General features: G+C 37.7%; 2 protein-coding genes across 3 annotated transcripts; both read right to left on the bottom strand.

Moving 5' to 3' along the window:
* Positions 1-11: 11 nt before the first annotated feature.
* Positions 12-10,107, bottom strand: LOC117397005 (calcium channel flower homolog). Of its 2 annotated transcripts, XM_033995512.3 has the most exons (6): positions 9,225-10,107; positions 5,090-5,162; positions 4,525-4,650; positions 3,941-4,048; positions 3,538-3,581; positions 12-2,823 (listed from the first exon to the last, which is right to left on the bottom strand). In XM_033995512.3, exons 1-5 carry the CDS (start codon positions 9,355-9,357, stop codon positions 3,575-3,577), a joined length of 447 nt encoding a protein of 148 aa, XP_033851403.1. In that variant the 5' UTR covers positions 9,358-10,107; the 3' UTR covers positions 12-2,823; positions 3,538-3,574. The 2 variants fall into 2 exon arrangements, with proteins under 2 accessions (XP_033851403.1, XP_033851401.1); XM_033995510.3 differs by lacking the exon at positions 3,538-3,581.
* Positions 10,108-10,800: 693 nt separating this feature from the next.
* LOC117964662 (uncharacterized) lies at positions 10,801-14,633 on the bottom strand. The gene is made up of 8 exons (XM_059005278.1): positions 14,303-14,633; positions 13,811-13,939; positions 13,278-13,425; positions 12,940-13,073; positions 12,542-12,630; positions 12,251-12,461; positions 11,693-11,772; positions 10,801-11,229 (listed from the first exon to the last, which is right to left on the bottom strand). Exons 1-8 carry the CDS (start codon positions 14,506-14,508, stop codon positions 11,015-11,017), a joined length of 1,212 nt encoding a protein of 403 aa, XP_058861261.1. The 5' UTR covers positions 14,509-14,633; the 3' UTR covers positions 10,801-11,014.
* Positions 14,634-14,708: the final 75 nt, after the last annotated feature.

Below are 14,708 nucleotides of genomic sequence, written 5' to 3'. Positions count from 1 at the left end.
GCTTCACACAGTTTCCATGAAAAGGCAAAATTAAGTTTATTCATTAGTATCACTATACAGGGGGAACACAATTTAAAATCAGTTTCTACAAGCAAACAAACTCCTTTTCAGGATCACAAACAAGGGAAAGAAAAAAAAAAAAACAACCCATGAACCCCCATCGCACTGGAATAGTGTGCACCATTTACAGCAGATACAGCTAAACAGGTGTGAATGAAAAGGTGGCCAAGTCCCCAGATAGATATTTACCCGAGTACTCTTTAATTGACATAAAAATAGTGTTTAGATCCCCAGTCACCCCGTGATACATTGCACATGCACAGTATATTTACTGGAGCACTGAGTAGAACTCATTTGCACACTGCTCAGTGTGTTTCGAGTTGCTGGTAGCTTTGTATTGCTGGTGGAGCCCCATCTCTTCTCTTACAGGAGTTTGTGAGCTGAATGCTAAACTGGTATAATTCATTCATCAGTGCTACCGCCTACATTACTCACCTTACTGCATTAACATAAATGAGTTTATTTAATGGATGCTTTGCTTTACATTATTATATTGATAGAGTCATTTGGTTGCATGCACTTCTGTTCTGTGTATCAAGTTAACCAACAGATTGGTGTTCACAGTTTTCAATGATCTGGAATTTAATTTCAGGAAAGCAGTTATTTTTTAAATATAAAACTATTTACATAACACAGAAGGCATCCTGTTTTATCAAATGATCCTCAGAGACCTACAGTACAAAACTATAAATTATTATACATTTTTCTTTTTTGAAAAATGTACCTTTCAGATCAAGGAATTATTAACTACTAAATACAATGAGTGATTTGTTGTTAACTAACCCCATGCATTGATTATTGATCATGCAGAAAAATGTCTTTGATCCATGACTATAATCCAGAGAAATACAGTCTTTAGAAAAAGTGCTTGCTCTGTTGACAAAAGCAAAGTCTAATACGACGGGCCCTAAATTTGAGAAGCCAAATATCAACAAACACGCCTCAAAAAAGGCATAAGAAAGTCTTTGTGATGACAGTGCAGTATAAAATAGTCAAGATTTGAATCAATGCATTTTGTTTCTACCCAATAGTGCACATCACAATAGAATATCTACAATGCTTGCTGTTGAACGTCTTCTGTGGGTTTTTTAAAAATGCTGGACGGCTCTTTCAATACTGTGATTGAGGTGGGACCGGCTGCTGGTTGTTTATATTACCCATCTTATCTGGAAACTAGGACCAATCATTTACTGAGCTCTGCAATACACCTTGAAATCAAAGAAATTCAAGCTCATCTTCAGACTTGTGCATCTCTGTACTGCTGTAAAAGGGGCACCATCCATTCTGCACAGAGCAACAACATGCAAGCTAAATAAAATAAAACGACATTCTTCTACCGTAACAGAAAGAACAAGTATTAATTACTGAGCAAACACATCAGGAATGCAGAAGAAAACACATTTCCTCTTGGCTTTAAAGAAGAGAAAGCTGTTCTTTCCTCTAGCAATGAAGCTCCATGGATCTTCCCTTTTTAATATTTTTTTTTGGTAAGTACAGTAAAAAGGGTTTCACCTAAAAATTCTCAAAGTTTATAAAAAAAAAAAAACATTTGGGGTTTTTACTGAAAACTTGTAGCATGATCTACCTAATTAAGTGTCACAGCTTTATAGTGTGTAAAGGTACACAGAGGTATTGTAATGCAGCAAAGAGAGACCTAGGAAGTCTAGAGAATTCAATTCCAGTCACTATAAAAGCTTATTTGTCCTAATTTAGAACTTGTGGAATATCATAGTTTAAAGTTTTACACATAGATCCTGTGTTGAGACACTCCTAATGCAATTCATTAGTCGGTTAGGTTATCTATAATATCCATCACAAAGCACACTATTCAGAATAGGATTTCAAGCACATTTACTATGCTGCTAGAAATTAAATCATAGATGTCACTAATGCACCCCAGAAACCTGATCCTAATGATGTGGATTTTTAATTTTTATTTGTATTGCATTTTCAGGACAAAACAATATGACAACATGCCTGTTTCCATACTTTCCCAGCTGCAGAGAACTGTCAATGCTGAAAATGAGATTTTAAATATCTATTATAGCATGTAGTGTGTAAGACTTATATACTTCATAGCTTGGTAAACATTGCTTGAACCACTTTTGGGTCCTGCTATGTTTAAACGGCTAATACATAGTGTTTCTTTGTAGCAGGTACTGCTTTTTACGGGTAACTTATTCCCATTTAGTAACTGTAATTTACATAGATCTGGATGCATCATTGATATTATTAAATTACACCAAATATTGCAGTCATTTGCAGTATGCATCTCGTCAGCATACACGTTAGGATTTCTTGACGAGACTATACAAATCCTTTCTATTGCATTTTCTCCAATAATTCTTTCTGTAAGATGGGGAGCACCTTCTCCTGAGGTATAAAACACATTTAAAATTAAGACAGTTTGTAAATCTTTAAAAAAGATTACAAACCATTTTTATTTGAAATCCTTGCACACTAAACCTGGCAGTAAAACATGGTGTTTTAGGGAAACCCTGCGTACTGAAACATAGAACCAAAAGAGACCCCCAAAGAAGAAAACTAACCCTAACTCTGCAATACATTTTTGCATTTAATCCCAGAATCCTATTGTAAAGGTAGACAGTGGAGCTGTTCCTCTTTCTGCGTAGCCGGTTAGTGTTCAGGCAGTTTAGAGACAGGGTGGGATGTCATTGTGCTAATCCGTCTGTAGTTCCCGTCAGTTTCTCCTCGTCACCTGGTTTTTGGTGCTGCAGGCGTGCATAGCCCACACCCTCCCCCCTGCAGACAGAAAGACACATGACAATGAAGAGGCAAACATCAGCATCTCAATGCCTTTAATATCTTCAATTTAAAAGAGAAACAGAGGTAACACTTTTAAAAGATTAGGGGATCATTTGATCAACCTGTACCAGGATAAGCCACAGCTTTAAGGGCATTTCACAACACTTAGGAATAAATCACTGTGGATTTCATAAACCACTTACCCCTAAAATAAGAGGTTAATGCAATTGAGGGGGGAAGCCTGGTGCTGTGAAATTGTCTAGATTAATCCATCTGTGACTTCAGACAAAGGTTTGGGTTTATGGTTTAGAAAAACTTGCACTTAATGGATTTCATTTTTTTTGTTCTGCAGCACAATTTAGGATTAAGTGTATAAAGGTAAGGGTGAACCTATAGCATTGAAAGACACCATTTTGCCTTGAGAATGTTTATGAATATTTCCACTGAAAGTCAGAACATTATTTACTTTCTATAGTTCATATCCTTTATATCTGGATTTTGTTTTTGAGTGTTTTGAGTGCCTGTAATACACTGATCCAGATTGCATTAGAGCAAGTAAAAGAGACTCCCAATGGGACAAGCACAAGAAGCATGACAGCACGTATTATATTTAGTTATAGCAGCATTTTATTTCATATTACTTGATACTTTGTTAGTTTAATAAAGTTATTTTGTTGGTAAAGAACTGGTTACAAATATGGCAAGACTCACCATGTATACGCAAGGATAGGAGGAGATGTTGCATGCATTACAGCCTTAGTTCAGTAAAAACAGAAAGATATATATATATATTTTTTTGTTGTTTATTTCAACACAATTCAAGAACCTAATCTTTTCAAGTACTGGTCAGTATCTGATTGCTGTGTGGCTACTTAAATTAGCCATATGTATCCCACTGCTTTAAAATTTAAAGCATTTATTATGCGATTATTATTAAACGCGGGACACTATTTAGGGGAAACAGGGTTTAGTCATCAAATTTTAAAAAGTATTAAGTTACTGTTTATCATTTAAATAGATATTGTCGGTCAGCTTACTGCAAGTGGTTTACACATTAACAAAAATAAACAATTTAACAAAGTGTGGGTTTACATAAGCATTTAATAAGACATACTTTTTCCCCAGGGATGCCAGTCCATAGAGTACCCCTGTTGCAAAGGCAATTGCATTTCCAAACAGTGTGGTAAACGAGATGCTCAGAAAAACAGGAAATATTGCCATCCTGGGGAAGAAAAGAATATTACATTTAATCACTTACTTTTGTGGAGCTTATTTTTCTACAGTATACAGTGAACTATGCTGCTCTTTCATTTGTGTTGCATTTAAAACTAAAGGCCTAATCCTAAAAGGAACACTATCTGCTTGACAGCTGACCCACTTAGCAATTTGGTCCCACATGTGGTTCAAATATGCTCTAACCCACTGTGAGGAAGGCTGTAGCTACAGCAGCCCTAGATCGCTCACAGCAGAGGATACTGAAGGGGCTCACTGGGTACACACGATCTTGAAAGTTTCTCAAAACCAAACCAAGACATGTATATTTGTCTTGGTAACTAAAGGTGTACTGTCACATAGCTTCACAGAGAATTGGAAATCAAGAGTTGATTTAAAACAAGGGCCAGTGAAAATTGGCACTGAAGAATTCTTATTATTATTATTTTTAAATCTACAGCAACTTCAAACATCCCAAGCACTCACCCACAGTAGAAGAACGCTTTCTGCCAGGGACGGAGTTTGTCAGCTCGAGCAGCCACTGCATTTGCAAACTCAATAAACTGACAGCAAAACGGAACCTCGCACAAGAACAGAACAAAAGCATTTAACCTACAGAGGAAAACACACAATTATTAATGTACTTAAACTTCAATGAGAATTAAGGTCTGAATTAAGACTGCTGTACTCCAAGTTGCTCATCATGTACATTAATGTATGTACTTATTTATGTCAGTTATTTTAGGACACCAGTTAGTTAGTCTAGAAAGTGTCTTCATGTGAAACAGCACCATCTAGTGATCAGCTATTTTGGATCAAGTTTCGATTTGGCTAGATTTGGCTCTAGCCATATTCCTATGAAAGGCTACTAGAACTGAAGAACAGGTCCTAAAATCTAGTATGAAAATATGTCTTCTCTTTAACTTACTGTACCACACACACAAGAACGGAACACAAACAAACCAAGACTTAATTTACTTAAAATGTTGATAGCAGAGAACATCAGGGAAGCATTTAGTTCCAGATAACCTTATGTTATTAGAGTACTTACACCATCCATACTCCTGCGGCTATGTTTAATGGATTAATTGTGACACAGTTCCATATTCCTGCAATTGCACAAGCTGCAAAGGAAGGAAACCAGTTAAAATAATGAATATGCAGTCTTCTTTTTATAATGAAGTTTACAATTAGGAAGTGCTGTGTGTGGGGGTGGGGGTGGGAGGGCAGCCATTCCTCATGAATGACTCCGTTCTGATTTGACAGCACCTGTTTAATTATACAAGCAGCTGTTAAATATGCAGTAGCTGTTCTGAATCTGATCTATCCACAGCTCTCGAATGACACTTCATTAGAATAATGCTGCATCCGTTTTAAGTAGTTGATGTTATACTGCAGAACAGGAGCCCCAGGATTAGAAACCAGGCATATGGAGACAGAATTTGGAGCCTGTCGTGCTTATAGTATTGGCGCTGGACAGCAAAACAGAAGGCAATAAAGAGATACTGCATTAGGTTCCAAGCCCCCTCTCTGGGTGTTAGTCCTTGACAACCATAAAACTCCACAGAAACAGATAACAGTTAGAAATCTTCTGCTCTGGGGAAATAAATATTGCACTAGCTAACCTACAATTCTAATAATGGATAAATAAAACTTCCATCACAAAGCAGTCCAGGTCTGATCTCAGTGGTTTGTCTGAATAACTGCAGGTGTGACTCAGTGTAAAACATGAAAAGGCTTCAACTATTATGCTACGGTTGCAAGCACACTCAATTATCATGAGATGATCAATAATGTGTCTTATTTATTGTACTGGAAAATGAATTGGTGAAAATCGTACTAATTATGTTGCAGACTGTCATCTAAGACAGAGATGTTTTGTTCCTCTCTTCCTTTAGACTAGAGATGGCCCTAAACAGATGCAGGGGGGTGGGGGTGGGTGTTAGGTGCCATGTAATTAATACTGACATCAGAAAATTACTTCAATTCAGTCCCCCTTCAATTGTCGGAGAGATCAATAGTATAACTATTTAAAAAAAAAAAAAAAGCCAGCAAGCAAAAAGCAGTAAAAGAAAATAATGTGAGAGGGAGAACTATTAACTAGGGAGATATAGTCTCAATTAATGGGAGTTAAAACGTAGTTTAATCAGCATTTTTAGACGATAATCATCGTTTTTAAGACGATCATTCATCGTTTTTTCTATCGATTTTGAAAAGTAAATATTGCTTTGTAGTGTGCAAATCTCCCACAACAAAAAAAACCCCAGATTCTAGATATCAAATTGGTCTGTCTTTTGTGCCATTTTCAGAGCCCTCTGAAAGGAGCAGCACGAGAGGTTTTCTGGTACATTCAGTAGCAGCTCTGCAGCCTTCCCAGCCTTGGTCTGCATGCTGAATATTAACAAAAATGCTGTTGGCACCTATCCTCTCTTTCTCTAGCTGCTTCGATCCCTAAGATTTTTTTTATGGCACAGCAACTGAAAGAATAGATTAAAACCAATCAATTCTACACAATAAACTCCACTGCAAACCTTCCCATCCGCATCACTAGTCGAGAGAACATTTACACATAGAACTTTCAAACCTTGGATGACAAATCAAAGCAGTCTCTTTTTCTCTACAATGATGGAGCAAATACTGTAGCTTAGTGGCTGAGGAAAAAGAACAAACTTCTTCGTCTTTTTCAGATTGGTGTCTGTTGTATCAGGCAGACTGAACCCAGACAGTTTTGTTTTTTCTTTCTCCTCAGACACGGTTCAAACAACCAAGACACAGAGAAAAGGTCAGGGCATGCATGTGACTTTGCAATTTGCATTTCGTGACAATAATAGCACGATTGTAAATTTGTACCAGTACTGTTTATGCACCGGGAGACGCACACATATTTCCCCCAACAATTGTCCTTTCTATACCAGTCATCGGCATGATTTTCAAACAGCTTTTCTTACTATTAGGCAATACAATGAGTCTGATCTAAAGCACAGCATTTTAATTATATGCAACACTGAAGAAAGCTAATTTACATATGTTGTGTCTGGTAATCTTTTATAGCCAATTGTGACATTTTGTACAATACTCACATGGACAATAACCTTTCAAAAGTTTCCCAAACATACTGTGTACATAGGCATTAGGAATGAAGATCATAAAATCGGACAGAGCTGCTAGTGTTACATTTCAAATAACCAAGCACCTAAAAGCGGTGCACATCTAAATAAATGGAAGACTTGGCCTGTTAACCAGTGATTTATATGGATGTAACTTTAATTTCTTAAAGATTTCCTATCGACGTGGGGGAATAATTACACTCGTTTACAACTGTTGGGCATGCTGGGTCTGCACATACTGCAGTCCAATGAGTGTTCAAAATCAATCCGGTTTTAAATATGCAAGCAATGCAGACACACACACATTATATATACAGCTCTGGAAAAAATTAAGAGACCACTGCAAAATTATCAGTTTCTCTGGTTTTACTATTTATAGGTATGTGTTTGGGTAAAATGAACATTTTGGTCACAAGCCATCAAACAAAGCCGAGCTGCTTGAATTTGTGCGCCAGGATGGCATAAAGTCACCCAACATCAATGTGAAAGACTGGTGGAGAGCATGCCAAGACGCATTAAAGCTGTGCTTGAAAATCAGGGTTATTCCACCAAATATTGATTTCTGAACTCTTCCTAAGTTAAAACATGAGTATTGTGTTGTTTAAAAATGAATATGAACTTATTTTCTTTGCATTATTCAAGGTCTGACAACACTGCATCTTTTTTGTTATTTTGACCAGTTGTCATTTTCTGCAAATAAATGCTCTAAATGACAATATTTTTATTTGGAATTTGGGAGAAATGTTGTCAGTAGTTTATAGAATAAAACAAAAATGTTCATTTTACCCAAACATATACCTATAAATAGTAAAACCAGAGAAACTGATAATTTTGCAGTGGTCTCTTAATTTTTTCCAGAGCTGTATATATATATATATATATATATACACACACACACACACACATATACATATATATATATATATATATATATATATATATACATATATATATATATATATATATATATATATATATATATATATATATATATATATATATATATATACACACACACACATACATATATATATACTGAACAAACACACTCTTGCAAAAACATTCACATGAGATGTTAAACCAGCTAGATTTTTGTTATTTGATGTTGGCATTGGATGATCTAATTTGTTGCAAGAGAATCATATGAACACTGTTGCACGACTAATTGCTAAACTATGATTATTTTTTATTCAAGTCAGCTTCGTGCCCCAACCATGAGAGGGGGAGCTATTTCACCGTTTGATTCATTTTAACTTTGCCTCCCCCCCCCCCCCCCCCCCTCCCCTCCAATGAGCTGCATCAATTAATCAATGCATGTTTTATACATTGTAAGCCACTCTAGGATGACTCCATCGTGCCACATTATAAATCTGAGGCAGTTGTGTTGGGAAGTGCCGTACATATAGCCTACATTATGACCTTGATTACATTTCAGCTAATCAAAGCTGGCAAACAGACAATCCAGCCGACCACATGTTCCACTAAACAAACTGCAAGAGTCTCGATTCAGGATGTAAATCACACCTTTAAATGCTTAACAAACAGATACATTCACTGTTTAAACGTGTACAGCCTTAGTCATGATATTTAATATCATATAAGTGCATAACCAGATCCTTAGGCATGAAAGTACAAGTACAGTCAGTAGCAGGCAGTGGCAGGCTCAATTCAGAGTAGCCTACAGCTTATTATCATAAAGAAAATGCTGTAGATAGATTAAGTGGGCACTGCATCCTGGTATCTAATGATACACTGTAGTTGAAATTCATGACAGTAAGACCATACAGCAATGGTACTGCGATGCAGCAGTTTATCAATTCGATAGGTTTGTATTTATAATATTTGTATAGCCTAAAAACCTGTTTAGAACCAAAAACATCTCAGCACAAGGAAAGAGGAACCAGAAATAATGACAATAGAACATGGTAATAAAAGGAATATAAAATCATTGGCTGGCACTCCTCTAACCCTAAAAGTACAACGAAAACATATGGATTGTGAAAACAGAGGAGGTATACATTAGCATGATACGGCAGTGTCGCTTCGGTGTAGCGTGACAATACCAGGTACTATACTCACAGATTCCTCCTAGGACTCCGGCGATCTTGCACAGCCACTTATACCACCAGGACATGCCATCGTCATTCGGATTGCTCGTATTGGTGTTTCCGGCGCTTGTGGCACTATCAGCTGGCTGTACCGCGGAGCTCATTTTTCCTCAATAAATTATTCAGAATCAGTCAACAATATAGTCTCGTTTCAGGTCGTGCCAGACACCCCTCAAAATTAGTGAATTCTCTTTAAAAAGAGAGCGCACAGCAATCCACATCCAGTGTATACTGAAATGAAAACCGCTGTAACTCCGATTGACTTGTATAGTAAAATTCGAAAAAATAAAGTTAACTCGTATTGTATCTTATAGTGACGTCAGGAGTTAAAACCTGTCAAAGCAGCTATACAAAGCATCCCAACACTAAAATCACTTATGAACAACAGAAAGAGTATTTTTGGTACGGTCATTTAAGAATCATTAGATTAAACTAAGCAGCACATATTAATACGGTTTTGTTTCTCTAACTTTAGTTAAAAATGTTGACCTAAACGTAGTGTATTTACTATTTTATTCCATCCGATTTTGTGTTTATTTATATACAACAAATTAGCATTCTGGATTTCTACCAGCCCGAGTACTAACTACTATATATTGTCGGGGTATTTAATTTTTAAACGATACAAAACTCTAACATATATAACTTAACTTAGTTAAAAGAAAACCAACCGCATTTTCCTGGTATTTTATGCTTCATATTTCCACCCGGTTTGTTACAACTACGCCCGTTATTCGTTTATAAAATGTTTTTTTTAATTAAAAAATAATTCGCTTTGTATTAGCTGAGAAGACCCGTTTGCGTTGCAGCTCACGGTCTGGCCGCATTGTGTTATGGGAAGGGGGTAGAATGCCTTTTGACGTCACTACTCTTAAAGAAACAGCTGGTTGTCTGTCATGTGTTTGTGTGTCACGTCTCTATAATAGATTTGTATGGAATTATGCAATTTCTTACAGATTACAGTACAGGAATACAGCCGTTCATGAGTTTAGATTCTGCACTGCACTTTTTATATGGGTACCTATCGTTCCAAATTATTTTCTTGTTTATTATTCAAATATTTGAGGATTTTTTTTTATTATTATTTCTAATAAAACACAGAAATCAAACAAAATACAAAACAAGCTTCATAATTCCTGATTTTCCACTGTCTGCAAATTGCCTACTTTATATATTTACTCTGGAGGGGGCAATTGTGTGGAGTAGTGGGTATGGATCTGGACTCTTGACCGGAGGGTTGTGGGTTCAAGCCCAGGTGGGGGACACTGCTGCTGTACCCTTGAGCAAGGTACTTTACCTAGATTGCTCCAGTAAAAACCCAACTGTATAAAATTGGTAATTATTTGTAAAAATAATTTGTAAAAAATAATGTAATCATATGTAAAAAATAATGTGATATCTTGTAACAATTGTAAATTGCCCTGGATAAGGACATCTGCTAAGAAATAAATAATAATTCACCATAGTGGGAAATACATGGTGTTTTCTTAACTGTAGAACAAACCATTAACAGCACCTAATGGACAAGAAATGACACCCCTGACAGATTTAATAGAGATCAGGAGATTTAATGGTTAACATGCCTTCATTCAAAAACATCCACATGGCATAACTGAAACACCATTTTAAAAAATAAACAAATAAAGCAGACACCATTACAGTCTTTGACAAACTGGTTAATTTCTTAATAGCATCTGTATTTAAAGCTTGAAGAGGCACAGGTTCTCAATGGGAACACGGTTCTCCTGCTGGCTTCCATATTCAATGGGATAGATCTGCCTCCCAACATTCGCAGGTTTTTTCTTTCCATTGCTCTGTGTGAGTCTGCAGTGGCCCCGGCGCTAACACCCGGTTGACAGAGCCAATACCCAGGGCTGGGGCACCGCCTCTCTCCACAGCAAGGGCAGTCATTGGCTGTTGAGAGACAGAAACAAACTGCTCCTCCTCTTCATTCCAAAATCCCAGTTGATCCCAATCTGCCACAGAAAACATGTTGTACGATTGATAATAGAAAGCTTAGTAACAAACTAATCTAAACACACCAACATTCAAGACTACAGGAGGTAAATTATGCATGCCATGTATGTATTGGGGGTTAAAGAATATAAGAAAAATGAAATAATTGCTGCTTCCAATTCAGGAGGGAAGGTCAAAATCTGTGGAGTCCTCTCCAAATTGGCTCACTGAGTCATCACTTCTGAGGCTGTACCTTGTGAAATCAGTAATTACTGCAGTCTTGGATACAGAACCACCTGCCAACCAAGCACCTACTCTCTGCCATCTCTGCCGTCATGCCCATCAGGACCGAAACAAAGATGCAGCTTGTGCCAATACAACTTAGGGACTCATTTGCAGAACAAATAACAGGTTATGCGAGTGACAGCTCTTGTACACAATGTACAGAAGAATAGTTTGTCTAACTCCAGTCACGTTACTTACCTTGCATTGCTGGCTGCTTGACTGCAGTGGTAGAGGTCGGAGGTCCGAGATGCCTTCCCAGAGCAGATTCTACTTCACTTCTGCGGGTTATTGAGAAGTCAGGTTACATTTCCACATCATTTGGAAGGTCTTACACAAGCTATGACTTAAGACTAAAAAGCTTACATAAAAATAAACATGCATATAAGAAACTGTAAACCAACAGTATTTGCAAGTCTGCACACATAGCTAAATGATTCCATTCTCTGAGTTGTTTAAATGTTATTTTATTTATTCAATATGTGTCAGTGACCATGTATACTGAGGTGTCTGCTACCACTGAAGACACAGATAATTAATAAAACACAGTTTTGTATTAAACCGTTTTAGATCATCATTGACTACAGTTAAACAAATTCCAAACTATATTTTCTTCAAAACAGACCTATTAAAAAAACAAAACAAAGCAGCTCTTGAGTTGAGCCCTGATGAATAAGGCCATGTGCCCCTTAGGGCTGACACACCTGCCCACAGGTATTCTGAACACCCAACGGAAAGTCAAGCATCAAGTTGGGGTACCTGTCGGTGCACACGGGTGTCATGAACAGGTGCCCGAGAGGTTCATGTGTTGGAGTGCTGTCTGGCCAGACAGGGTTTTCCAGGTCATACAAAGACAGGGAGAACATGGGCACCGGGGAAGCAGCTGGGTTGTAGTCAAAGGTCTTCACAGAAAGATCCAGTGGGAAAGACCTCGGCTGGGTACTAACAGCTAATTGCCCACTGCAGTCACCTGCAAATAGAAAGAAAGAGTGGTACAAGGCATCATCCATTCAGAAAATGTAACACTTACAAAAACCCAAGACCGCACACCTGAATTAGTCAAAGAGTCTTCACTGTCACTCTCCATGCTCCTCTTAACGCTGCTCTGCTTGGCTGCTGAAGCAGGATTCTTCCGCTTGCTAAATATTTACAAGTGTTACTTTACAAGGCATTACCTCAGTTTTATTAGCAAAGCAACTGATCAGAGTTAAATACAATTTGATAATTATGACTGACATTACTTTATAGTTTAATAATTGTAATTTAACTCAAGCAGATGAGATTAGTATACAGCCCTCTAAAACTAACTAATGGTCCAGTTCAAAACAGAACTCATAAACTGGCTTATAATCGCATTAATATCCTCAGCAACGGTTATTAACGTTATTCCATGCCTTTTCCACACTGTGCACATAGGATGAATAGCTAAAGAATGCTGCAGTACTGACCCAGCAGCGCATGCTTTCTGGTGCAGGGTACGTGCTTTGTGGATCTCCTCACAAATCTTCTTTCTTCGTTTTTCCTTCATAATCCGGCGCTCTTTCTGCCATTTGCAGTACAGGTCCTCTGGAGGACACAAGATCTAAAAACAGAAAATAAACTTTTCCAACTGCACCTTTATATCTGTTTTTATATCCTGTCTGAATGTTATAGGGAAATGGGGGGGAAAAAAAGACCAAGATTGAGTACAACATTATTAGAGAAAATGTAATGGTATCATAAACAAAAGACACAATTAACGCTAGACTGGCACAAGTAAGTCGGTACCATGTCCTTAGATACTCACAGCACTGTGCTGGTCAGCCGGCACAAGCTCCTTGACCAGCTCCAGGTACATTGTCGTCCTCTCCAGGACAGTCACCATGTCGGTCCTCCCACCCGGGAACTTGGGGAGGAGCTCTCCGAGCTCATTGCAGCTGACAGAGATGCGCTTCCTAGGGCAACAAGAACTCTGTTACCATGTGACCTGAGTAGGCAATGTATTGGTTTGAGGTCACTATGAATACAGAGAGTTCACAAGGGCAAAAACCATATTAGCATATACTAAACAATATATACCTTATCTGTAAGGCCTCCTGTTGCTTGAAATGTGAGGCTGAGTCAAGGTAAATTGGGAGTTTTATAAGGAGCAAAGCAAGACTAAGGAGAAACTTGGAATGGGTGTGAAACATGAGTTGAATGAACTAATTCAGGGGCAAATGTATTTCTTACACCATACAAAACCATTTATTGTGTAACAAGAACCTGGGATGGTTGAGACTGCCATGTCCGTATTTCACACCATCACCCAAATAGTTCTGTTCTCAGCTTCTTTCCTACCTGCGGTCTCTTTCCAGCAGCACACACTTCCTGTTGACGGAGGCCAGGGCTTTCCTGTGCTCCTCCAGCATTTGCTTCTGCAACTCATTCAAACCCTCCTCAGGATCGGAGTCGCTGATGGATGAGGACCTAATGGGGCGCAGCCAGAAATCATGGAATCAAGGGTGTTTTCATAAAATAAACGAAAAAAAAACAAGCGTTGTAGTTTTCATTGTGCATATCAAGTTGAAAAATGTACTGTAGTTACATACAAATGCCCTGTAGGCAAAATTTGCTGTCCGGTTTCATGTTTCCTGTACAGTGGTGGAGAATTCATGTATTATTATTATTATTATTATTATTTAAACAGCCCTCCCATGCCAATAAAGTTGAAGTTTGAAATATACCAACTATAAACTGGAACAGAAACATTTTTATTCAACAAATACTGCAAAAACTGATTTTAGAATACAATACAATGCATGCTGTTAATTGTAAAATTGCACAGCTCACCCATCATTCTCTTCAGTTGCCGAAAAGGAGTTAGACTCCGATTCCCCGGGACTTCCAGTTCCCACTAACACGGACGGGAGGAAAATGCCTTGACACGTGCGCGGTGTAATGGTTTCACAAACACGGTGTTTATTTGTAGGTCTTGGTCTCAGATTTGGGTAACTGTTCTTCTCACGCCCAACATCCGTAAGGGTATTTACTGACATTTTAATATACTTATTTTCACTTTTTAATTTTTGTAATGCTTTTTATATTTCTTTCTGAGAATTGAAGGATGGTCATATCAATTAATACCACCCACTTAATTGCAAATCCTTAATTTCTGTGCAAGGATACATTTTTATTACGAACAGGTGCAATGGGTAGGTCTTGATGGCTGTTTTGTGGCAACTTGTCTGCCTTTATG

The sequence above is a fragment of the Acipenser ruthenus genome, chromosome 31 (assembly GCF_902713425.1).
Source record: "Acipenser ruthenus chromosome 31, fAciRut3.2 maternal haplotype, whole genome shotgun sequence".
In the NCBI taxonomy this organism is placed as follows: Eukaryota; Metazoa; Chordata; class Actinopteri; order Acipenseriformes; family Acipenseridae; genus Acipenser; species Acipenser ruthenus.
This window is presented reverse-complemented; position numbering and strand designations above follow the sequence as displayed.

Coding starts and splice junctions, on each gene's coding strand:
- LOC117964662 (XM_059005278.1), bottom strand. CDS start 14,508: ATGTCAGTAAATACCCTTACGGATGTTGGGCGTGAGAAGAACAGTTAC. Junction 12,462..12,541: donor AGACTCTTTGACTAATTCAG/GTGTGCGGTCTT, acceptor TTCTATTTGCAG/GTGACTGCAGTGGGCAATTA. Junction 11,230..11,692: donor CAAGCAGCCAGCAATGCAAG/GTAAGTAACGTG, acceptor TTTCTGTGGCAG/ATTGGGATCAACTGGGATTT.
- LOC117397005 (XM_033995510.3), bottom strand. CDS start 9,357: ATGAGCTCCGCGGTACAGCCAGCTGATAGTGCCACAAGCGCCGGAAAC. Junction 5,163..9,224: donor CGGAGTCCTAGGAGGAATCT/GTGAGTATAGTA, acceptor CTTCCTTTGCAG/CTTGTGCAATTGCAGGAATA. Junction 2,824..3,940: donor CTGGCATCCCTGGGGAAAAA/GTATGTCTTATT, acceptor TTCTGTCTGCAG/GGGGGAGGGTGTGGGCTATG.